Source organism: Sciurus vulgaris (assembly GCF_902686455.1).
Source record: "Sciurus vulgaris genome assembly, chromosome: X".
Classification (NCBI taxonomy): domain Eukaryota; kingdom Metazoa; phylum Chordata; class Mammalia; order Rodentia; family Sciuridae; genus Sciurus; species Sciurus vulgaris.
In genome coordinates this window covers 88,180,212-88,207,745 of record NC_136471.1, presented here as the reverse complement: position 1 = coordinate 88,207,745, position 27,534 = coordinate 88,180,212, and the positions used below count along the sequence as shown (strand labels likewise).

Here is a 27,534-nt window from a genome sequence, read left to right as displayed (position 1 = left end):
CATCTCCTGATCCTAGTCACATAGGCAGGAAGGAGAGAGATAAGGGGGGACAGAGGATAACAAAGGATACTCTAATCTATAAAAGACACAGGGTGCTCTCACTTCTTGGGATTCCAGAACACCAGCCATGGCCCCCTTCTCCCTCTGGAAGAAGTCTGTTTTACGAACTTTATTTAAAACCTGCTTTATAAACTTGCCTTGGTGTGTTTCCTGATGTTATACTTCAACATCTGAGGAGGCAGAACTCATTACCCATAAATGGCAGTATCATAATGAAGACCAAATTAGAGCCCAACAAACTGACTAATGTTACACTAGAAAGATCAATAATTCACATTTGCATTCTAACAGTTATTTCTTATTTGATGATAAATTTGGGTCTTATATATTTTAATGTATTCTTTCAAGCTTCTATATTTTCCCACATTCACTATATCTAGGGGCATAGTTCATTCTGCCAAGATGCTGTGAACCCTGGAAGTTAAATATTGATTAAATGATTAAGATCAAAGTAAATGCTTTAACAGCTACTATTACAAATATTGGTAATGAGCTTTCTGCTCTCCAATTTAAACAAAGGTTTAAATGTCGTGACTGTAAGCATGTCTGTGTTACTGCAGCTAAATATACTTCTCAATAGGACTGGGAGACAATTAAGAATCATCTAATGAACATTTGACATAGCAATAATAACAGCCTATATAATATAAAGCTGCTCCCCCGCCCTTTATGCTGCAGTCATTTCCCTGCCTCTCAAATTACAACCTTGCTTGCCAGTCTGTGAACATCCTAGCTAGCCATTGGTTCATCAGTCAGCTTGCAAGTATCCTTCTCTGCTACTGGTTCCTATCAGCCCAGGAGATTCCAATACCTGGGAGAAGCTCCCACACCATTTCTCTTCTTTTCCTTCCTTCCAGCCCCGAGTGGACGCTCTAGTCGTCTGCCTAATAAAATCTCTTGCATGAGTTTCCATGTCCAGAGTGGCTTTCTGGGTGCTGTTGTTGGACTGCAACTCAGACCAGGCATCCAGAGTGCCTGCTCTCCTGGATTTAAGGGTCTGAGCTGCCTTGGGACCCAAGCTGAGCCACATTTTTCTTACATTGGTGCTGTGACTTGGATGGGCTCTTCCACTGCCTCTTAGGCCCCAGTGCCCCCAGACATGGCCTCACCTTCCATTCGCCTGGACGCTCAGTTCTTCATGCATCACCGGACTTCAGATTTTGAGTTTCCTTAGGTAGGTTCCCCTAGGCCGACTTAAACACTCCTTTGCTGACCTGAGAAGCGACCATTGAGTGTCTGGGGCCCTTGAGGCAGCTGAGGGGTGGGGGTACCCACAGCCACGACTTTTATAGTTATGGCTGGCCCCCTTAGTTGGTCTTATCTGCCAGGTGGATTCCTGATTTTATGGTGGAGATTCTCTCTCAGGGTTGAGGCTCATCTTCGTGCTCGTTCTCTCTCAAAAATCCTGACATCAGGTCCTCAACTCTCTCAGCTCTTGCTCAGCACACATTGATGCTTGTGTGATGACCACATCCTAGTGCTGCCTTCTCATAGTCACCAAACCTGTGTTCTTGGGATGCCTTGAACACTGACTTAGGTGTTTCTCAGTCTCCACCATGGGATCTAGGACCTCCATCCCGGCAGACTCACTCTTGGGATGTTTATTAGACAATCTTAAGCACCTTAACCTGATCCCTAACTTAGAGCTAGAAAAACTTATTTACTTGTGTAATGATGTCTGGCCAGACTATCATTTAGATAACAAATCAGAATGGCCAATTAATGGCACCCTGGATCCCAGTATTTTAAGGGATTTGTACAACTTCTGGGAGCAAGCAGACAAGTGGAAAGAGATTTTTTTTTCTTCAAGTCTTTTCTTTCTTCCGTGCTAAACTTGATCTTTGCTCTCCCCACAAACCTGAACACCTTCTCTTGGCTTCTCCTCCCCCTTTTAATCCCTCCTCTTCCTCTGACTTTGATCTGGCTGATGAACCACCCCCTTACAGGTCTCCTGCTGCAGAAACCCGTGCTCGTTTCTCTCCTTTACCTCATTCTGTTTCTGCTTCTGCTCCCCCACTCAGACCACCCAGTCCTCCCACCACATGGTCCCTGTGCACATGTTTTAGCCCCCTTACAAGAGGTGGCTGGTGCGGAGGGAGTGATCAGAGTCCATGATCCTTTCTCACTGCTGGATCATTCCCAAATAGAGAAGCAGTAGGCTCCTTCACCTCCAACCCTACAAACTTCATTAAGGAATTTCAGTACCTTACCCAGTCTTATGACCTTTCCTGGAATGACATTTATATGATCATGTCCAACACCTTGACCTGTGGAGCACAGGAAGAGTCTGGGAACAGGCACACAATTATGCAGATGAGATTCACCAATCGACCCTGAACCACCCCATTGGGGCTGAAGCAGTACCAGATAGGGAGCCCCAGTGGGACTATAACACGGGGACTGGGAGTCTACAGTGGGATGAGTTTCAAACATGCATCCTTGCAGGTCTCTGAAAGGCCGCCAATAAACCCAATAACTATGATAAACTTCAGGAAGTAATACAGGACAAAACTGAAAACCCATCAGCATTTCTGAGTCATCTCACAGAGGCCATGCTCAAGTACACTAACCAGAACCCTGAAACTTCGGAGGGACAGCAGTTGCTTATGACTTACTATTTTTCCCAAAGTTACCCTGACAAAGGCTAAATTGAGGCAGTTGGATAGGGGGCCCCTTACCCCACAGCCAGAGGCTCTAGCAGTGGCATTCATTATAACGGAAGGGAAGAAAAAAAATTTAAATACCAAATGCTGACCAAAGCTTTTCAGCCGACTAGACCTGCCCAACTGGCCACCGCTAGGGGCACCCAAGCTCCCAGAAGACCTCCAGGCCCATGCCTCAAGTGTGGGCAAGAGGGCCACTAGGCATGAGCCTACCCCAACCCCCAGCAGCCCCCAAGTCCTTGTCCAAAATGCCACCAACTGGGACATTGGGCAGTGGATTGCCCTGGTGTCAGAGAAGTGCCAGGTCACCCTTGCTCCCTCTTCCCAGTGACTTGCTGGGATTGGCAATGGATGACTGAAGGGGCCCGGGACTTCTACACCAGATGACTATCACCGCTCAGGAGCCCTGGGTGACCCTTATGGTGGCAGGCAGGCAGCTCCCTTTCCTTATAGATACTGGAGCCACCTTCTCAGTGCTGCGGGAGTTTTCGGGACCCACTTCCCCTGCCAAATCCTCTATTGTTGAGGTAGTGGACAAACCATATAACCCCCTACAAACACCTCCAATAAGTTGCCATATAGGACAACTTGGCTTTACTCATTCCTTTTTGATAATTCCTATGTGTCCCATTCCCCTTCTGGAAAGGGACATCCTAACCAAATTGGGTGCCTCTATTTCTTTCTCACCCACCATGCACCTCTGCCAAGACTCCTCTGCTATTCCTCTCCTTATGGCTCTGCAGGAATATACAACTCAATCTGAGTCTTCCTATCCCCTTCCTCCCTGGTTGACCCCAAGGTCTGGGACACCCACAAACCTTCTGTAGCCAAATGCTCACCTATATTCATTCACCTGAAGGACCCAACATCCTATCCAGCCCATGCCCAATATCCCCTTCCCCAAAGAGCCTCGTAGGACTTCAACCAATCATCCAGGATTTAAGGCAGAAAGGCTTCCTGTGCCCTGCCAACTCACCTTATAACACTCCCATCCTGGCCGTTAGGAAGCCTAATGGATCTTACCATTTAGTGCAAGACCTCCACATCACTAACTCAAAAGTGGTCCCCATCTTTCCCATTGTGTCCAATCCTTACACCCTGCTTTCCTTTATCTCTTCTTCCACCACATACTTTTCAGTGCTAGATTTGAAGGATGCGTTTTTCACTGTCCCACTTCACCCTGATTCACAGGATCTCTTTGCTTTTACCTGGACTGACCTTTTCACTCAAGTTTCTTCTCAGCTAACCTGGACAGTTCTCCCACAGGGTTTCCAAGACAGACCTCACCTCTTTGGCCAAACACTATCTCATGATCTCACCTCTCTCACATTCTTTTCCTCCTCTCTCACAGTATGTTGATGATCTTCTTCTATGTAGTCCCTCTCTTGAGGACTCCCAAAGAGACATGGTTAAGCTTCTAAATTTTTTGGCTGACAGGGGTAACAGGATCTCCCCAGCAAAGGTGCAACTTTCCCAGCCTCAGGTTATTTACTTAGGAGTTAGCCTCTCACCTGTATTTAAGGCCATCACTGTAGAGAGAAAAGCATTGCTGCAGGACATGCCCACTCCATCCACCAAGGAAGAAATCCTTTCCTTTTTGGGGTTAGCAGGATATTTACAATCCTGGATCCCTAATTTTTCCATCCTGGCAGCTCCCTTATACGAGGCTTCAAAGGGCACTCCCACTGAACCTCTCCTCAACATGGTGGAAGCCCCTTTCCAGAACCTAAGGAAAGTCCTTCAAGCCCCAGCCCCATGCCTCCCTGACATAACCAGACCATTCTACCTGTTTGTCTCTGAGAAAAGTGGGTTTGCTCTGAGGGTCTTAGGACAACATGTTTGGTCTCACCTTTGGACCAGTAGCATACCTGTCAAAGAGGTTAGACCCCACCATAAGAGGCTGGGCACCATATCTTAGACTATTAGCTGTAGCATTTGTCTTAATACAGGAATCAAAGAAACTTTCCTTTGGGGCTCTCACTGAAGTGCTCTCACCTCATCATCTGTCCGAGCTTCTTACTTATAAGGGTCTGCAAACTCTACCACCCTGTTGGGTGTTAGCCTTGAAAACTGCTCTTATTGAGGACTCTTCCATTTCCTTTAAGACATACTCTCCTTTAAATTCAGCCACCCTCTTACCCCTGCCTTCCAACATGCATGTTTCAGCAACCCATAGCTGCCTTGAGACCCTGGAGGAGTTACTCTCCTGCCCCTCCAATGTTCAGGAAGGGGACTTACCCAACCCTACTTTCATATGGTTCACTGATGGGAACTCTTTTCTCCATGAAGGGATCCAATGAGCTGGATATGCCATTGTCTCTCTGGAAAAGGTGGTAGAGTCAGGACCACTACCTAACAATACCACCAACCAACAGGCAGAACTAATTGCCCTCACCTGCGCATTCACCCTTGCAAAGGGAGAATCCCTCACAATCTACACTGACTCCAAATATGCTTTTCACATTATCCATGCCCATGCTGCTATTTGGAAAGAAAGGGGTCTTCTTACCACAAAAGAGAACTCTATTACCAACTCTAGCTACATCCTAAACCTCCTTGAGGCTGTTTGCCTCCCAGCAACTATAGGTCTTGTACATTGCAGAGCCCATCAGACAGACCAATCATTCATCTCTTCAGGTAATAAGAAGACAGATGAGAAGGCTAAAAAGGCTGCCCTGTCAGCCACACCAGCACCCATTATGGCTCTCCATGATCCCTTACCTCCACCACCCCCCCAACAGGGAGATACTTTCCTACCTCCAGTGTTTGTTCCACCCCAACCTTTCTTCAGTCTTACAATTCACTAAGACTAATCTGCAACATTCCTCATCTGACATCTCATTTCTGAAGGAACTCTCCTCCACATGTTAAGTTTGCCTATGAACAAATCCTACAGCTCTCAGACCCCCCACTTTTCTGACTCACCAAGTCCATGGCACGATTCCAGGGGTAGACTGGCAACTTGATTTCACTCACATGCCCACAGTAAGAAAGTCTAAATACCTATTGGTTATGGTAGATACCTTCTCAGGATGGGTTGAAGCCATCCCCACCTCCAACAAGAGGACAATAATTGTCTCTACTTTCACCCTTCATTAAATCATTCTTCACTTTGGAGTACCTACTTCCTTCCAGTCAGCTAATGGGCCTGAATTCATTTCCCAAGTTTCTCAACAATTTACAAGGCTCTTGGGATCCCTGGGCATTTCCACATTCCCTTTCACCCAAAGTCATCAGACAAAGTAGAAAGAGCAAACTGAACTCTTAAAAATGTTTTAACCAAGCTCTCTTTAGAACTTCACTTTGACTGGGTGATACTTCTGCCCCTTGCACTTCTGTGTCTTTACTCACTCCCAATGAAACCAGCTAATATTTCCCCTTTTGAGCTGATGTATGGTCGTCCCATCCTGCCCCCTGGGATAGTGCCCCTTCCTTCCCTTCTTCCTTCTCATATATCCGTTCCTCTCCTAAACCACATTCGAGCATTTCTATGGGGTTATGCTGACTCTTCCCTACCTAAACCTTTGTCTGGCCCCCTGGCTCAACCTCTTCAAATAGAAGACCAAGTTCTTATCTCTCCTCCTCAGGAGGCTACCGTCCCTCTGTCTCCCAAATGTCTCCCCATATGGTGATCTTGGCCATGCCAACAGCTGTCAAGGTACAAGATTTACCAGGATGGCTACACATTTCTCGGGTTAAGCTCTAATCTCAATCCACTAACCCCCTCTCCAGATTCTAATCCACAGGCTTCTTCCAACCAATACTCACTCACTCCTGTGGGACCCCTCCATCAGAGACTGAAGGCCACCAAGCCCTCCACCCTTTCTCCCATTCCAGAACCTGAATCAGCTTGTATTACAGGAATATCAGGATCTCACAGGAACAGAATTGGAGCCTGGCTACAAGTGCACTCCCCAGAGGAACCATTGGGTCCCCAACTCCTTCCTGCCATGACGACATCTCTCCCCTGAATCAGCTCTATGTCCACACTCAGCAGGAAGCAATTACTGAAGATAGACCTTTGTCCATGTACCCCAAAGAGATTTTCTTATAAAACCAAAAATGGGGGAATATAATATAAAGCTGCTCCCTCGTCCAGTCATTTCCCCACTTCCCAAGTTACAACCTAGCTTGTCAGTCTGTGAACATCCTAGCTAGCCATTGGTTCATCAGTCAGCTTGCAAGTATTCTTCTCCACTATTGGTTCCTGCCAGCCCAGGAGATTCCAATATCTGGGAGAAGCTCCCACACAATTTCTCTTCTTTTCCTTCGTTCCAGCCCTAAGTGGATGCTCTAGTCATACTCCTAATAAAATCTCCTGCATGAGTTCCTGGGTCCAGAGTGACTTTTTGTGTGCTGTTGTTGGACTGTGACTCAGATTGGGCACCTAGAGCACCTGCTCCCCTGGATTTAAGGGTTTGAACTGCCTTGAGACCTTAGCTGAGTCACATTTTTTCATACAGCCTGGATCTTATGAAGTCACATCATCACATCCAGGATATTCAAAAAAGCAAAATTGATTTCATGGACCCTGCGTCTCTAGCTGATCATTACTTCATGAATTGAAAGGCTTTAATCCTGGAAATATGTTGAAACAATCTGCATGGTATATTATTGGAATGATATATTTGGTACTAATTCTTTTTTTATATCATGATAATAGGTTGCTGTACCCTCAGAACCAAGATCCAGGATCTCAAAGTAGCTGCCCATCATTTACATTTAGAAAGAGAAACAGGGAGGATATGCAGGGTACCATCCATGGCCAACAAATAAAACCAGGCTTGGTTGAGCTATTGGACACAGAAATCTGGCTCTCAGGAATTGACAGTTATGAGAAACTATTTGAGATTGCCTGGGATATATGGTTTCTGTGCACTTGTTTCATTGCCAGAATTTGCAGGCCCTGGATGTGCCAATGACCACCTAGAGCAAAATGGCTTGCTTAACTCTACCCTATACCGTTTCTCACAGAAGAAGCTCCTTTGATCTGTACCACTAAATAAAGAAAACATGAGCTTCTCCATTTCATTAGTGCCAGACACTTAAGAAAGGCTCAACCCATCACACACCCATTCTAGAGATAATTCTGACTCTTGTCATTTTTTCTATTAAATAAATATCTTAGTGATTAGTACACAGCCATCCCATTGCTCTGAGAGGAACCCTTGTCAGGAACCCTTTTCCTCACCCACACAGAATGTGCTGCAATAAAATAAGCATTTTTTACAATAACAGCAATCATCAATTCTTCAATAAGCATACATTAACCATACTAATTCTGTGAGTTTCTGAACTGAACTTACTGTACAAGAGTAGTGATTACTATTTTGTAGGTTGATTCATCAAAATATTATTGAGTGGAATTATTTCTAGGGTCAAATATATCATTTCAAATTTTACATTTAGATATTGAAATCCACAATACTGAAATTCTCACCAGATTTTGAAATTGTAATACCAGTGTTTGAAGAGTACTACTTAACTTTGTAGTGATATAGACTTACTGCATTATGGTTTCTAATCCAGTAAAATGGTCATCATAATAAATTTGCAGCAAATGAATGGCATATAGTACACAGGACACTTTTTGGTACACAGTGATAGACTAGAATATGGTGGGTATAGATTAAGTTATTCATATGTTCCATCTTTCCTCAAACATTGGGAGTGGTTCTCATTAGGATGTTTTTGGTAGAATGTTCTTCCCTCCCCTTAATATATCAAACAAGTACATCAAAGAAGATGATTTACATACCAATGGAAGGAATAGTGTATACTGACAGACCCAAGCACCATTTGATCAATTCCCAAAGAGGACTGATAGGTTTTCCATGGTCACCAAGGAGATCCACAAATTTCATGGGTTCCTGAGATTTAGACAAGAAAGAAAACACAAGAATATTTTCTGTAAAAATATCATTAATGAAAAAATGGCCAATATCATTAGCCTTCAGGGAAATGCAAATCAAAATTATAATGTGATATCACCTCCCCCTAGTTAGATTGTTATTATCAAACAAGAAAAACAAAAACAAATGCTTGTCAGAATGGAAAGAAAAAGGAGCTCTCATACACTGTTGGTGGGAATGTAAATTCATACAAGTATCATGGACATTAGTCAAAAAAACTAACGATAGATATACGACATTGATCCAGCTATCCCACTTGTGGATACATAACCAAAGTAAATAAAATCAACATATCAAGGGGATCATATGCCCATGTTTATTGTAACACTATTCACAATAGTTAAGAGATGGACTCAGCCTAATAATCTATCAATGGATGAATCAATAAGTGTATATGTATATATACACACATTTATACACATATATATATGCATTCACACATGTATGCACACATACACAGACTGCAACATTATTCAGTATTTAAGAAGAATAAAATTTTGCTATTTGCAAGAAAATGAATGAAACTAAAGGAAGTTATGTTATGTGAAATAAGCCAGACACAGGAAGACATATACTACATATTTGCTCTCCCATGTGGTAGATTAAAAGGGACTTAATGAATGTAGAGAAGTGATTATTAGAGGCTGGGATGGATTGTGGGAAGGGCAAATGAAGGAAGCTGGATTTTATCAATTCACACTATAGGCATGTATTTAGATATCACACTAAACCCCATTAATATGTATAATACATATATAAATTACTCAGAAATAGAATATAATTCTATGATTAAGACAAAATGTGTGCAGGAGACTAGCCCAGGAAGTACAATCCTGATTTTGTGCACAATGTAAAATATTTTGAAAACTCAAGATTTTAAATGAAAGAAATGCATAAAAGAGGATAACACTCCCAATCACAGCATCATCACTGCTTTCTTTGTCAAGAATGTTATTTCAAGTTTATACCTGAATTAGAGGAACTGTAGAAAACAGTACCATCAATTTTTTCATAAGGCTGAATAGTATGTGGTTTTGTTCTGAAGTATTTGTGGTAAATAGGGGTCAGTGGCTTCTTACAAATTGGTGCTGATACTGGGAATAGCAGAGGACACACATTGATTTAAACAACCCATACCTAGATATTCACCCAGCACGAGGCATCTGAAGGTAAAGAAGTACATAAAATAGTCCATTGAATAAAAGAAGCAATAACCATCCCAACAGATAGGTAGATATACAAGCAGCATGAAAAAGCAAAGGAACAAACTGACCCAAACAGACCAGAGCACATACACAAATGACTCCACTGACAACAGAATAGAAGAAATGTCAGAGAAAAAATTCAGAAAGGTCATAGGTAACTGGCTCAATGAGCTAAAAAGAAAAAAAAAAGAAGATATAAGGATCAAAATTAGAGAGAAAAGACAGGAAGTGAAAGATCATTACAATAAGGAGAGATTATGAAAAAGAACAAACCAGAAATAGTATAAATGGAAAGCACAATAAAATTTTAAAAATCAATAGAAAGCATCACCAATAAATTAGACTGCTTCAAAGATAGATTGTCAGGATTTGAAGACAAAGAATATAACCTTGAAAATAAAGTTGACAATACAGAAAATATACTAAGAGATCATGAGCAGAGTATTCAAGAAATTTGTGATAATATCAAGAGACAAAATTTAAGAATCATTGGTGTAGATGATGGTCCTGAAATACAAACTAAAGGAATGCACAACATTTTCAATTAAATAGCAGAATTTTTAAAAAAAATTTTAGGAGTGAGATGTAAATCCAAATATAAGATCTACATAGAACTCAAAATAGGCAAGATCAAAACATATGGTCTCAAAGGCACATTTTAATGAAAATGCCTAATATACGGAATCAGGCTAGAATTTTAAAAGCCAAAAGAGAAAAACAGAAAGTCACATTTAGAGAAAAATTAATTCAGATTTCAACTGATTTCTCAACCCAGATCCAAAAAACTAGGAGGGTTGAAATAATATATACCAAGTACTTTTTTCACTTTTTTCTTTCTTTGTAGTGCTGGGGATTGATCTCAGGGACTTGTGCTTGTGAGGCAAACATTCTACCAACTGAGCTATATACCCAGCTAATAATGTGAAAAGAGAGCCTGCAGAGTAAAAGAAAATGTTTTCCACACACACTTCAGACAGAGCACTAATCTCTAAAATTTATAAAGAACTTAAAAACATTTACACCCCAAATACAAAGACCGTAATCAATAAATGGGTTAAGGAACTGGGCAGATACTTCACAGAAGAAGATATACAGGTGATCAACAAATATATGAAAAAGTGCTCATCATCCCTAGTGATTAGAGAAATGCGAATTTAAACCACCCTAAGATTTCATCTAACTCCAATTTGAATGGCTATTATCAAGAACACAGCAATAATAAGTGTTGGTGTGGATGTGGGGAAAAAGGCACACTCGTACTTTGCTGGTGGAGTTGCAAATTGGTGGAGTTGCAAATTGTAGCAGCCACTCTGGAAAGCAGTAATGAGATTCCTCAGAAAGCTTGGAATGGAACCACCATTTGACCCAGTTATCCCACTCCTCAGTTTATACCCAAAGAACTTAAAATCAGCATACTACAGTGATGCAGCTACATCAATGTTCATAGCTGCTCAATTCACAATAGCCAGATTGTGAAACCAACCTAGATGCCCTTCATTTGATGAATGGATAAAGAAACTGTGATATATATATAATGGAATATTATATATTATGTGTTATATATTATATATATATATAATGGAATATTACTCAGCCATAAATAATAATAAAAAGAATAATAAAATGATGGCATTTTCAGGGAAATGGATGAAATAGGAGAATATCATGCTAAGTGAGATAAGCCAATCTCAAAAAACCAAAGGACGAATGATCTTGCTGATAAGTGGATGACAATACATAATGGGGGTGGGAGGGACGCAAGAATGCAGTAAGGAGCAACTTTATAGAGGGAAAAGAGGGGTGGGAGGTGTGGGGGGAAGAAAAAAATAACAGAATGAATCAAACACCATTACCCTATGTAAATGTATGATTACACAAATGGTACACCTCTACTTCACGTACAACCAGAGAAACAAGTTGTACCCCATTTGTTTACAATTAAAACGTCAATAGAAAAAATAACAAAAATACCTACCAACAAACAAAAGCAAAATTGCATCAATCATAAGTGTCTGTTGCTGTGATTCAAAACTACAAACTAACATCATGAGATTTTTGATAGAGGGGGACGTGAGTCACCTAGGTACAAACTAAAGAATGATTATTAATGACCACACAATTATGATTCTCAGCCTAGTTCTATAAGACCTTCAAAGAAGAATACTAATATAACTCAAATTATTCCATAAAATTGAAAATGAAGGAACACTTCCAAATTCATTCTGTGAAGCTAGTATCACCCTGACACCAAAAATTGACAGACATATCAAGGAAAAAAAACTTCAGACCAATATCCCTGATGAACATAGATGTAAAAATTCTTAACAAAATTCTGGCAAATCACATGCAAAACAAATTAGAAAGATAGTGCACCATGATCAAGTGGGGTTCATTCCAGGGATGCAAGGTTGGTTCAACATCCAGAAATCAATAAATGTAATTCATCATGTTATGAATTTTTAATTCTTCAAAATGTTTAATACACAGATGATGTCAGAGCACTCAGGATCCAATCACTACCCAAAACACTACCTCTGGATATTGCTCCAATGGGTTTCAAGTCTTCTGTACATGAACCTTTGTGGGACTTTCCAGATCGAAACCATAATAAGATCCAACTCCAGAAACCACAAAATCAGTTATGGAAATTCATTCTTGAAACTGTTTTTCTAGAATCATTGCTGTTACCAAAATGTGCATTATTCTGGGTAATCAAGAGGAACAGATACATTAGGAAGTGGAGATACATACACACATGTACACACACACACACACATATTTGATTGGCTTATATGATCTAAGAATGAATATGTTCACAATGGCTCCCTGGGCAAGATAGCCAGGGAAACCAGTAGCTAGTGTAGTGGTTCCAATGCAATGGAAACCTCAGAATAAAGGAGAATAATTATAATAATAATTATTGTGAGTCTGAAGGTCTGCATATCCCTTGTAAAGGCAACTATGAAAGTCACCTTTTTTTTTTTTTTTTTTTTTTTTTTTTTTGGTGCTGGGTATTGAACCCAGGGCCTTGTGCATGTGAGGCAGGCACTCTACCAACTGAGCTATATCCCCAGCGTGAGTCACATTTAAAGGTTAAAAAATCTGGGGGCTAATGTACACAGGGAATTGCAGCAGCAAATCACACACCTGACCAAAAAGAGTTGAGTATGTATGCATATGCATGCTTCCACCTTCTTCCACTTTTCTTTTCATCCAGTCCCTCAGCCTATTGCATGGTGCCATCCACATCCAGGAAAGGTCTTCCTGTATCAGTTTGTTAATTCATATCATGTCTTGAAGCATGCTCATAGAGCCACACAGAATTGTGCTTAACTGATTATCTAATAATGTCACAATTTAGTCAAGCCAAGGACCAAGATTACCCTTCACATACATCTTTGGTATGAAAAATAAAAAGCAAAACAACTACAAACTAATAACTGCAGGAAGATGTTAAGACATAGGCAATTTAGAAAGATGTAAAATGTGATATCAAATTCAAAATATAGGTATGGATAACATGTGTGTGTGTGTGTGTGTGTGTGTGTGTATCATGACCAGCACGGCCAAACTCTTGTCCAGCGAGGGATCAGATGGAGCCAGGTCTCTGATGGAGATGCAGGTCTAAAGAGTTACATCAGCAATCTTTTGTTATATACATCTCATTTTCAGGTTAAAGACTATGCAACCATTATTCTTTGTATTCAGGAAAGTTACAGAAACTTGGACATCAATGTAGCTTTTCCACAGTTGCAATTCATAGTTGCAAAGTGCAATGTTAGGACCCCTGTGAGCTCTGAAGAAAGTCCATTGTTTAAAATTACTGTAAGGCAGGCAGGAACTGGAGAAGTGGAGCTGGTGAAACATTGTGGTTGTCTAGCATAAGAATTCCTTCCTTCCCAGGAACCCTGTGCCCGAGATCAAGGTTAGAACTGATAAGGCTCTTGCACAGAGCCTCCTCATGCAGGGCATTGTTACAGCATCTAGGCATACTGTGTCCTTGCACAAAAACATTCCCAGGAACCAGGCATGCCACAGCCATGGGGGCATCAGAGACCCCTGATTTCAGTAGCTACTCTCCCATCCTCTGTCACTGTACTCAACATATATGCACTTTAGTCATATATATTATAGACTATAAATAACATTATTTGCTTCCATTCTCATCTTTACAATTACATAAAATTGTTATCATTTTGAAATTGCTTGTTAAAATTAAAAGATATTTGCATGTTCTTCACTGTAAGCACAAAAGTCTGTAATAGTCAAACCAAAAATACAAAGCAAGGAATAAAAACTACTGGTTTTACAAAATTATATATTTGTCATAACCCAATCCTATAATTTCCTTCCACTTGTTTTGAATGTAAATACTGATTATATTTTATGTAATTTTAACTTAAGCTGAAATTTCCAGCAAAGCAGCTATCATGTAATTTGAAGGAAGATTTTATTTTATTTCCTTCCTAATTTAACCAAGAATTGTTCACCAGGACAGGAAATTATGTGACCAATAACAAGACAGTTATAATCTCTGAGTTAACAAATTTCCCATGTGTATAGGGTCACATTTGTGGTTATTTAATTAATGCTGATTCTACATATATGTACAAGCATCCAATTTACTATAGAATCTACTGATGTCATGTTCCAACATTTTTATGTTGAAATGTTGTGGGGAATCAAGACTGATCACCACTGAGAAGACCAAATTTGAGAGTCTTTATTAAGCTGGCTGGCCAGCTGATTCACAAAATGCCCAAAAAAATGGCTATTGGGAGAACAGCCCCGACCACAGGGTTGTAGTGGTTCTTATACCAAAAATTGCATCAATCATAAGTGTCTGTTGCTATGATTCAAAATTACAAACTAACATCATAAGATTATTGATAGAGGGGGAAGTGGGTCACCTAGGTACAAACTAAAGAATGGTTATCAATAACCACACAATTACCATTTACATCGTACATTGGTTAGGAGCAACAGGGATCAAAAGTGAGCAATTTTTTATTACATACATTTTGTATTGTTAAACATGTCACACTAAGTAACTGGTGATGGGTAAAGAGGCAGGGTGTTCCCTTGGGAGAAATTTATTTCCTACATAACATGGAGTCTCAAAGCAAAATGGAGTCTGTTTAGTCATTTCCCTTAGAGTCTGGCCTATAACATTCTCATGGAGACAGATCTGTCAGCCCATCACAGAAATACATATTATTTTATCACAAACTTATTTCCTTTTATTTATATTATATTGTGGTTTAATCATTCAATTAGACAAGTTCAAGTTATGTGACTGATAGGCTGTATTATCTATGAATTTCATGTGAAGATAATAAAAATGATGCTCTGAATGAATAAAAAAGCTAACTACTGGAATAAATCACTTAACTACAAAAGAAGACTTAAGACAGGAAGAAAGAAAGCAATCACAATAAAACTATAAAACAAGTTGAAAAATGGTGGTAGTAAGACTTTACCTATCAATAATTACCTTGCATATAAATAGATTACCACAATTATAAGATGTAGTACCTTAATAAATCAAGAAATAACACTGAACTGTATGATACTTACAGAAAACACTATATCTCTAAGGGAACACATAGACTGAAAGTGAATTATGGAATAAGAAATCCCATGTAAAATAGAATCCAAAAGAAAATAAGAGTAGCCATACTTACTTCAGATAAAAGAGAATTTCGGAAGAAGATCAAGATGGTAGAATAGAGAAAGTTGATTTCCTGGCTGTTCTGTGGGGTGAAACCAAGAAAACAGGCAGCTTCTTAGCAAGGTGAGTGAACCAAAAAAGTGGAGGGACTTTACTGGAATGTAATACTGGACATTCAAAGTAGATTCCAGACTCAGGGGGTTGAATATAATAAAATAAAGAACAAATCGCCCACATCACAAACACTGCTGCAAGCAGTCACCAGCCAGATCACCAGCCAGAGCCAAGTGGAGGGATAAGGGAATTAAGGAAACCTGCATTTTTAGAAGTCTGAGGTGTGTCTTGATACAGAGAGTTTAGAGATCAAAGACACTGCCTGATTAAACTGAAAGGTGCACTTCACAATATCCTTGTGCAGGAAAGAAGCCTAATCTCTCCTGGCAGTATGTGTAGGACAGAAGAAGGAACCATTTTGTAGCCACAGTGGAGGGGGGTGCGGCAGCAAAGGGAGCCTATTCCTGGAAAAACTGAGTTTAGTCTGAAATACAGGCCTGGCAAACCTGCCCTGCATGACATAGAGTGTGCCTAAGTGACCAGGAGAAAGTCAAATGTGGACAGAGGTTTACGCAGGGGAATATTGGTCATGGAAATCCACCAAATTCTCCCCCTACAATCTATCTACTTGTATACCCAGCTGGGAGAGAGACATGCCTGGCTTGAAATTTGAAAAGGTGTGGTGGGAGAGATTGAGTTTGGAGTCTGAACCCAAGACAAGGAAATTCACGATAGCTAGATTGTGGAACCAACCTAGACACCCTTCGTTTGATGAATGGATAAAGAAACTGTGGTATATATACACAATGATATATTACTGAGTCATAAAGAAGAATAAAATCATGGCATTTGCTGGTAAGTGGATGAAGTTGGAAAATATCATGTTAATGAAATAGGCCAATCCCAAAAAACCAATGTCTGATGTTTTCTCTGATAAGTGGAAGAATATATATAACAAGGGGAGTTGTCACGAAGGGAAGAAAAGAATGAAGGAAACTTTGGATGGTGTAGAGAAAAATGGGGTGAGAGGGGGTAGGGAACAGAAAGATAATAGAATGAAACAGTATTATAGTAGGTATATATATGATTGCATAAATGGTGTGAATCTACATTGTGTACAACCATAGAAATTAAAAGTTGTACCTCAGTTATGTACAAAAATCAAAATGTAGTCTGTAAAAATAAAAAAAATCTAATAAAAATAAAATAAAAATGCAGTAAAGTTAAAAAAGATATATATTTTTATATACACCAAGTACTGAAAGAAAACAGGTGCCATGTAAGATTACTACATCCAGAAAAACTGTCCTTCAGAATTAAAGATAAATGAAAAACCTGTGAGAAGCACAAACAAAAAGGATTTAAAAAAACTAAGCCTGTACTAGAAAACATATGCAATGAAACATTTCATGCAGAATAAAAAATTAAAATGAAAAGAAGCATCGTGATAAATTGTACTAGATGAATATTCAATTAATGGAAAATTAATTATGAATTAACCATTAGAAATAAATCATAATCGCAGGAAATAAAAACCATCTCTCTATGATAACACTGAGTATAAATGTAAATCTATGTACTTCAATGAAAGGACATAGACAGGCATATTTGATTAAAAAACAATATCCAAAAATAGATTGCTAGAGACTCACGTCAGAAAGACATTGACAGACTAAAGGCAAAATACAAATGTTCACTGAAAGCAAGCAGGGTAGCTACTCTCATATTAATAAAGTGAACTTCGGGTGAAGATTAATCAGAAGAGACAAAGATGGTTATTTCATAAAGGATAAGGGAATAATCCAAAAAAAAAAAGAAAAAAAAATGATTGTAAATATTCATGCACCCCCAAAATGTGCACCTATACATAAACCCTTCTCAATATAAAGAATTACATAGACCACAATAGTATAGTACTGGGTGATTTCAATACACTTCTCTCACCACTCAAGAGGACATCCAGACCTAAACTAAGTGAAGATTCTTTGTAACTGAATATATACTAATCAAATAGACCTAACAGACATCTACAGAATATTTTATCCATCAATGACTGAACTCACCTTGTTCTCAGCAGCACATGTAATAGTTTCTAAATGGATCATATTTTATGAAAAACACATATTTAGGAAAAAAACAAATTATCCAGTGCATCCTATGAGATCATAATAGAATGAAATTAAAAATCAAAATTGAAATCAAAAAAGATAAAAACAGAAACCATTATAATATATGTTGATTAAATAATACTCTTTATTGAATGATGAATGGACAGCAGAAGAAATCAGGGGGAAATGAAAAAATTCTTAGAAACAAGTGGGAATAGTGATGTAACATATTGAAATCTCTGGGACAGTATGAAAGCAATTCTAAGAGGACAGTCTGTATCACTGACTTTCTACATCACAAAATAAATAATATAATTTTACACTTTCCTAAAAAAGAGGAATAAACTAGCACCAGAATCAGTAGAAGACAGGAAATAATTAAAATCAGAGCTGAAATCAATGAAATTGAGAATAAAAAAACAATACAAAGGATAAATAAAACAAAGAGTTGGTTCTTTGAAAGACTAAGCAAAATTGATAATCTCCTAGGCAAACTAACCAAAAGAAACAGAAGATACAAATCAAGGGATAGAAATAGTAAAAGAAGAAATATAACTCTTTGCCCATGACATGATCTTATAATTCAGTGACACAGGACACTTCACCAGAAGAATTCTAGAGCACATTTAGTAAAGTGGCAGGATACAAGATCAATATATACAATCAATCGCTTTCCTATAATCTGATAATGAATCTGCTGAAAAGCATATTTAAAAACCTATCCCATTCAAAATAACTTCAATTAAAATAAATACTTGGGAATTAATCTAGTTAAGTAGGTGAGAGGCATCTACACTGACAACTATAGAACACTGAAAAAGGAAATTGAATAAGACCTCAGAAGATGGAAAGACCTCCCATGTTATCAGATATCCAGAATTAATATTGTCAAGATGGCCATAGTACCAAGAGATTAATACAGATTCAATGCAAACACCAACAAAATGCCAATGGTATTCTTCACAGAGTTAGGAAAAAACACTTAAAAATTTCATTTGGGGACCGTGGTTGTGGCTCAGTGGTAGAGCAATGGCCATATGGGGCACTGGGTTCAATCCTTGCCACCACATAAATAAATAAATTAAAGATATTGTGTTCATCTACAACTAAACATTTTTTAAAATGTTACAGAGATTCATCTGGAAGAATTAGAGACCCAGAATAGTCAAAGCAATCCTGAGCAAGAAGAGCAATTCAAGTATAAACTCAGATTATACTTCAGAGCCATAATAACAAAAATAGAATGATATTGACCTCCAAACAAATATGAAGACAAATGGAATAGGAGACAGAGAAAAATCCACATAAATACAGTCAGATGATACTTGATGAAGGTGCCAGAAACATACAATGGAGAAAAGATCATCTTTTCAACAAATGGTGCTGGGAAACCTGGATATTCATATATGGAAGAATGAAACTTGACCCCTATCTCTCACCCTGCACAAAAGGCAACTCAAATGGATCAAAGATCTAGGAATTAGATCAGTTTTGTCTTATTCAACTGCTAGAAGAATATGTAGGCTTGATACTCAAATATATTGGCACAGGAATTAACTTCCTATTGATACTCCTAAAGCTCAAGAAATAAAACCAAGAATCAATAAGTGGGTTGATATCAAGTTAAAAAGATTCTGCACAGCAAAGGAAAAAATTAAGAGTATGAAGAGAGAGCCTATGAAATGGGAGATCTTTGCAACCTGCTTCTAAGATAGAGCATTAATATCCATAATATATAAAGAACTCAACACCAAAACTCGACACTAAAAAACAAACAAACCATTAATAAATGGGCAAACAAATGAAAAGTCACTTCTCAAAATAAGAAATTCAAATGACTAATAAATATATGAAAACATTTTTCAACATCTCTAGCAATCCAGGAAATGCAAACCAAAACAACACTGAGAATTCATTTCACTCCAGCAGAATGGTAATCATCAAGAACACAAATAATAATAAGTGTCAGCAAGGATACTGGCAAAAAAGTGCACTCATACTTGGAACTGCAAATGAGTGCAACCTGCTAGATAGCAGTATGTAAATTTCTCAAAAACAGGAATGGAACCAGCATATCACTTATCTATCCCACTTTTCAGTATATATATAAATGGTCTAAAGTCAGTATACTACAGTGATGTGAAACACAAACAATTCACAAAATCCAAGGTATGGAACCAAACTAGCTGCATTTAAATACATGAATGTGGTATACGTGCACAATGGAATACTATTCATCAATAAAGAACAAAGAAATTACAACATTTGCTGTTAAATGAATGGAAGTGGAGATCATCATACTAAATGAAACAAGTCAAACCCAGAAAGTTAAATGCTGTTTTTTCTCTGATAGGCAGAAGCTACACCAAAATAAGAAAGAAAAAAAGAAAGGGAGGAAAATGTTCCTTGAACATGGAAGAAAAATTAAGGGAGTAGAGTAAGAGATTGAGGGGGAGGGATGGGAAAAGGGAAGAAAATTGGAATGAATCTGATCAAATTTTTCTATGTACACATATGAATATACCACAGTGAATTTCACCTTTATGTGTATCTATAATGCACTAAAACTATTATAAATAAGTAGAGGAAAGATCAATAGATAAAGATCAATAAATAAATGGGTAGAGAGGAGGGAAAGAGGAAGTACAGGGAATTAAATTAGGACAAATTATGTCAATCCTAATGTTATGTATAACTAAAGTAAACTAATAAAAATTACAATAGAAAAATTGATGAACAAAAAAACATGGAGACATTTTCACAGCTGCATTATTTATAGTAGCCAAATTCCTATCAATTGATACATTTAAAATCAAAATATTGGGCTGGGAATATAGCTTAGTTGGTAGAGTGCTTGCCTTGCAAGCACAAGGCTCTGGGTTCTTAACCCCAGCACTGCAAAAAAAAAAAAAAATTATCAATATTACAATTGAATATTATTCAACCAGAAAAGGAATTTAGTACTTATACATGGTACAACATGAATAAATGTGATAACATCATGCTAAGTGAATGAAGCTACTAACAATACATCACACAATGTATAATCATACAATTACATGGAATATCCAAAATAAGCAAATATATGGAGACATAAATATATTAGTAGCTTCGTAGAGCTAGATGAGGACTGGGAGATTAGATAGCAACTACCAATGCCTGTGGGACTTTTTGGGGGGAGGGGGTGATAAAAATGTTCTAAAATTGTGATTGTTGCACAACTCTGACTATACTAAAGCAACATTGAAACTGTAAGTTTTAAATGGACAAATTACATGCTGTGTGAATTATAGCTCAATAACCAAGTTCTTAAAAATCAGATACATTGCAATAGAAACCATGGTTCATAAAATGTCAGTATCCATTTGTCTTATTAAAAGCTTCAGGTGCCGACTATACAATATCCCCATTCTGAGGAAATAAATTACTAGTGAGTGATTATGACCTCTGGCTCTGTGTCAGGCATCATAATTCTAGTTATGAGAGGAACAGTTTTTTATTCCCTTTGCCTTTTTCAGGCTTTTAAGGGTCATTCCAAATGTAAAGATTGGAAGTGAACCCTGAATGGGGTTTTTGTGACTAATCTTTTCCTTTAGTTATGATGCAATACTCTATTAACCTATATTTCAGGCAAACATTCTCAGTTTATAGATTTAAATAATCTTCTAAGGCATTTCTAAGATGTTTATTTGAAGAAAGATGTTTATTTCTTTAAAGCAATTTACTTATTTATTTTCCTTAAGGAAGTAAGGGCCACATGTGTTATTCTCATTGGGAGGCTGCTACATTCAAGCAATTTACAGGAAATATTCTTAATCCATATAATTCTGTAATGTAAGTGTCAATACCTAATTTTATATCTCTGTTGAGGAATAGGTAAGTAATGTGCCTAAAATACCAAAACTAGCAAATGGCTTGTGATTTGAATTTGGGTCTGTCATACTCTACACAAACATTTCTATTAGCCTGTATATGCAGTTAAGTTAAAACAGAAGCTTTAACTGACTTCCATATATGGGTGGACCTACCTTCTGATTGTACAACTGTATACCAGTATACCAGTATAGCACTCACTGAACAAAGCTTTTCTTTAAATATTTCACTTTTTCTTATTTTTCCATTTATTTTCTCTATGTCTGTACTATATGGCTTGCAACAGAATCTTAATAATCACTTATAGAAAGATAGAAGGAAGGAAAGAAGTGAACATACCTTCCCATCATGTCCCTTTGTTGACATCATTGTAATCCACAACTGAAAAGAATATTTCATTTGCTTCAGTTTAACATGTTGAACTGAGGCTCCTAGCATACTTTCAATGTGGGCCACAACCTTAAAAAATGAGTATATAAAAATAGACAAATTAGATGAGAGAAACTTAAACCATTGAATAGTGATGTTAGTAAAACAGCAGACTATGGAGCTTTAAGTTCTTGTTCCCTTGCAGAAACATCAAAAAATAACATGTAGACTAAAGTAGCATTTTGAGATAACTAGAACCAGTTGAGAAACCATGGCAACCAGTAAAATACCTATAAAAGAACACAACCAAATTTCTTGGAAATATGGCATTTTTGCTCACCCTAGCCACCTTGCTGCCTTTCATGAAGAGCAGTTGGGAGGAAGGCATTCAATTATTGATTCCACCCTCCCTCAGTTTGAAAGTAAGAGAGTAGAGCTTGCTTGGAAACTTCTCCTTTGTCTTGGGACAGCCCAAGGGACTGGTTATTGTCTTCCCTGACTTGTAGCACATATAGGAATAGTAGCACGTTTTTTATATTGGGTCAGAAAGTGCTTAGTGGAGTGATGGGAGCTGTATCATGACTAATCTGCAAGGTTACTGCAGAACTGCAGATGCCTATGGACATAATATTGCAGGTAGAGAAATCAAATACAACTAAAGCCCTGAGAATAAGCAGGAGTAAGACACTGCTGATTATCCTTAGGACCAACGGCATCACACATTATTGCTTCTAGATCTGTAACTACATACAAGTCCTAGCAGGTCCCTAATGGTGAGGTACAAATTGTAACCCATTAGGTACAGTAAACTCCTAAAAAGCTTCATGATTTTTCAGTATATAAAGATAAAAATACAAGGGATATACATGTAAATGGATATTAAACGTACAGAATAATGGTGAAAGGAATATAAAGGTGGAATGGGTCAAATTCACTGTTATGGTCCTATGAAAGAGACTTTGGAATTAATGTTACAGCAATGGGGTTACAAAGGGCTCTAAAGAGTTGAGTAAAGCACACTCCAAACTGTAGCCTATGGTAAATGAAGTTAAAATTCCAGTCTGCCAAGTGCAGTGCAAGTGTCTACAATCCCAGCAGCTCAAGAGGCTGAAGCAAGAGGATCGCAAGTTCAAAGCCAGCCTCAGAAACTTAGCAGGCCCAAGCAACTCAGTCAGACCCTGTCTCTAAATAAAACACAAAAATGGATTGGGGATGTGGCTTAGTTGCCCCTGAGTTCAATCCCTGGTGTCAAAAAAAAATTTCCAGTCCTAGATTGGTGTACTATAGAGTAATAAATTCAAAAACTTAGGAAATGTAGGCTATTGATTAATATTCCTAAATGTTTAGATCTTTTCCTCTATAGTTATTGTGAGAAACATCTTCAAAATGCTCTGTGATCACTTTTCTCTGAAAAATCAGAAATTACAAGGGGAAGTGCTGCTATTAAACTTGGAAAACTAAATTCCATGGGGATAACTGTATTCTCAAGTGGCAGAGGTCAATTGGCAGCAGTTAATTGACAAAGGTTTGGTGGGCATGATTCTTGTAATATAAGAATCAAAGCAGAAATTAGAATAATCTGACTCATAAGGACATATAGCACTGGCTAAGTTGATAATGTTCTTAGTAGTGAAACAGATGAGAATTCCATTAAATTCTTACCAAATCTGCATGAGCAGAAGAGTCTAGATTAATTGGGGTAAGGCAAATGGTAGAGTGAAAGTTGGCCAAAAATCCTGACTCCTCCACAGTCTAGAATCTAAGCAGTGAGACAACAGCTGATCAGAGAGGAATGCACTGAGACACAATACTGGTCAGAGTTTTGTAGGGACTCAGAAGTTCTGGTTATTGGAACAGAAAACAAGAAAAAAATTTAACCTAAACACTGATTGGAGAACATTTGGGGGAGGTTTATCAAAGGGAGGAAAAAAGAAATATAAAGCTGATAAGCTTCAAAACTAATGGAAAAAAGAAAGCCAGATCAAGTTACTTGCAAAGCACTTAGCAAGAACTGCACAGCTTAATCTGAAGTTGCTGGTGAAAAACCAGCAGGCAACCATTTTGTAGAGACTACAACTGAGCCTGCTTTTCTAGAAGGCATTAAATTTATATAGCTTCATTCCACCTACAGATAGCAACAAATACTATCATAGGGAACGCCTCTGAAATGGACTGTCTGAGTACTATCTGCATGGGCAAGGGGAATGGCATGGAGTGGAAGAGAGAGCAAGTCACTCTCAGGGATGTGGCACTGGGGAGGGACAGCAAGGGCCCCAGCTACTGCCATAGGTATATGAGCCACAGAAGACTGAAGAAGCCACCAGGTCCCTGCAATGCCACATGCAATACGTATACCAGTAACCATGGAGTCCTCCCCACAAGTGGGTCCCAGTAGCCAGTAGAAGACATATGCAAACAAACACCATGATACATACCATAAGAACATCCCACCAACACGTGTCTCACAGATGCTGGGTACCACTGAGTCTACATAGACATGGATCCACTGACACAAACACCCCAGAAGCCAGCAGAAGCTGCCTGTGGTCCAGCACTGCCATATGCATAATGTAGGTAGCCTGTAGACTCCTACAGATGCTGGTAACTGCATGTCCAGTTGCAGACCCACCAACACAAATGTTACAGCTGAAAACAGCTGCCATATACCTCCCACAGGTCATCCACCACCACTACCACTGGGTCACAGCACCTCTGTGATGTTATCTGCCATTCCCCATGCATCCCAAAATCTACACAGGTGAGCTCACATCTCTTTTGACAACTCCAGGCACACAAAGCATAAAATCTGCATCTTTGATGAGGGAGAAACTTGAATGCTAGGCCACAATTTTTCATAGTTTCCTCTGACCCTCCAACAAAGCTATGAAGTACTTGTACAAACAAAAGAATTGAGGGAGCCTCCTATATTTGCATCAGAGGTGGGCTTATGAGGTTCCTACTTCCATGATCAAAAAAACATAGAGATAAAGATAGAAGATGTGGGTATTTAATAATCCTCCCAAAAGCTGATGAAATACAAATCTAAAAGGACCCCCAAAATGTCTCCATCTCAAATAGTTCAGCACGTATAACTTAAAACTCTCTAATGTCAGGATTTGATTTCACAGCAATGTTTTCTATATTAATTTGAGAGGTATCCCCCTATTATTTAACACTGAATGCCTTAATCTAATTTCATGTTTCTTTTAATGTTTTAAAACATTAATTATATTTATTCTTTCTATGTTCAAATCAATTGAGTATACTACATTCAATGTGTACTATTTTCAATCTATTCTATATTATTTCTCATCAACATTTATCCTTGGCTAACAGAGTTGTAGAGATCATTAGTAATAACATTCACAGTATATGCTAATATATGGTTTATTCTTAAATTACAAGTGTTTCTGGAGATTACTTTTTTCTTTCAAAGAAATACTGGGGTTTGAAATTAACATTGTGAATGCATGGATCAGATGTATTGAGGTTAACACCAGCCCAAGACATATCATAAAAAGATAAAGGAAACTCACAAAATACAGGATAAAATCCATCTCAACAGATGTGCAAAATTAGAACCTCAGAATATATAAACAGGCCAAGATGGCTCAAAAAATTTATAACCTAATAATTAAGTCAACAGATATTGATATGGATAAAATTCCAGATAAACAAGGAAAACAGTTGATTGCTAAAATGACTAAAGAATTAAAATATCTAATGAATAAGCCAAGAGAAAATATAAGATGTACAGTGCATGCCAATAGAGATAGGGATTCTAAAGGATAAAAAGAGAGAGAAATTCTGGAAGAGATGCAACAAATAAATGGGAAATTCAGTTGAAAGCATTAGTCCACAGAAAAGACATATTTTCAGTCCTTGAAGACAGGTTATATAAACATGAATACTCATTCAGAAATAAAGAATAAAAGAAGAAACCATGATCAGAATATATAAGAACTCCAAGACAATACTAAGAGAGGAAAATTAAGAATCATTGGAATTAAAAATGAACTTAGGTACAGGCTAATGGCATTAATGATTTTTTTCAGTTAAATAATAGCAGAAAATATTCCAAACCTTAGGAATGAGGTGTATATCCACTTTCAGGAAGGATATAAACCCCAAAAGTATAAGATCAAATAAGAAACACTTCGTGACACATTATAATAGAAATGCCTGACATACAGAAAAATAAGAGAATTTTAATATTCACAAAAGAGACTAATCAGGTAATATTGAAAAGCAAACAAATAAAATTACTGACTTCCCCTTGGAAAAATCTAAAATCCAGGAGAGTTTGGAACAAGTTATTCCAAGCCCTGAAAGAAAATAACTGAACCAAGATTGAGATATCCAGCAAAAATAACCCTCAGAATAAAATGAGAGATAAAATCTTTCACAAAAAAGCACACAAATTTAAGGAATTCATCATTATATAAAATATGTACAGAAATACTACACATAAGAGTTGAATACAAATTACAGAGCTTGCTAAAGGACGAATCTCAGTAAAAAGAGCTGTTAAGCAAATGAGAATTAGGATTTGATTAGATATTAGGAGTAACTGATGGCAAAAGATAATAAATATTTCTTGATAGGAACACAGAATAAATGTTTTCATCTACAATTAAAAGATATAAATTAAATGAATAAACAACAAGAACAAGCTACTGTATATACAGGAGACTCATCTCACAGGCAAAGACATACACAGCTTGAAAATGAAAGAAAGGGAAATGATATTCCATGCTAATGAAACCTAAAGGTAATGGGAAGCAGTGACTGTCACATACAACCAATCAGATATCAAGTCAAAATTAAGAAGAAGAGACAAAAAATGTTATTTCCTACTGGTAAAGGGAATAATATAGAAATCTACAATTGTTGTAAATATTCGTTCCCCAAGTTTTGGTGCACTAACTACATTAAACAAAAACCATTCATAAAGAATAAGATGAATCCCAATATAAAAATGCTGGGTGATTTCAACATACCTCTTTCATCAAAATATAGGTATTCCAGATATAAATTCAGTAAAGAATTGCCAGACTTACAAAATGTTATAAACCAAATAGAACAAACAGATAATCTGTATTATATTTCATCCAACAGCTTAATTAATTTCTTCTAAGGTGATCACAGAACTTTCTCCAAAACAGACAGTTAACAGGTCACAACGTAAGTCTTATCAAAGACAAAAATGAATATAATACCCTGCAACTTTTCTGAATATTATGGAATAAAATTAGAAATAAGTGACTAGAAAAATGCTAGCAATTTCCTAAACACATGAAAACTTAACAATACAATTTTGAGCTATTAATGGGTGATAGAAGAAATGGGAAGAATATTTTAAAATCCTGGAATCAAATGAGAATGGAGGTACAAAATATAAAAATATCTGGGATGTTATAAAGTTTTTTCTAAAAGGAAATTTTGTATAAATGAGTGCCTAAATCAACAAATTTGAGATGAAAAAGAAGATATTGCCACAGATATTTCTGAAATTCAGAGGATCATTAGAGATTATATTCCAATACATTACAAAATCTAGAAGAAATGCACACATTTCTAGACACATACAACCTAACAGATCGGACCAAGAAAACACCA

General features: G+C 37.7%; 1 protein-coding gene across 3 annotated transcripts in view; it reads right to left on the bottom strand.

The window, feature by feature from the left end:
- The window catches only part of FAAH2 (fatty acid amide hydrolase 2), a 176,944-nt gene that overhangs the window by 70,299 nt on the left and 79,111 nt on the right, over positions 1-27,534 (bottom strand). For 2 of the 3 annotated variants that reach the window (XM_079124115.1, XM_079124117.1), the window contains 2 exons: positions 21,886-22,005; positions 8,482-8,593 (listed from right to left, as the gene is read on the bottom strand). In XM_079124115.1, coding sequence (XP_078980241.1) covers positions 8,482-8,593; positions 21,886-22,005 — 232 coding nt within the window. The remainder of the gene's footprint in view (positions 1-8,481; positions 8,594-21,885; positions 22,006-27,534) is intronic. The other variant, XM_079124116.1, reaches the window with a different exon arrangement.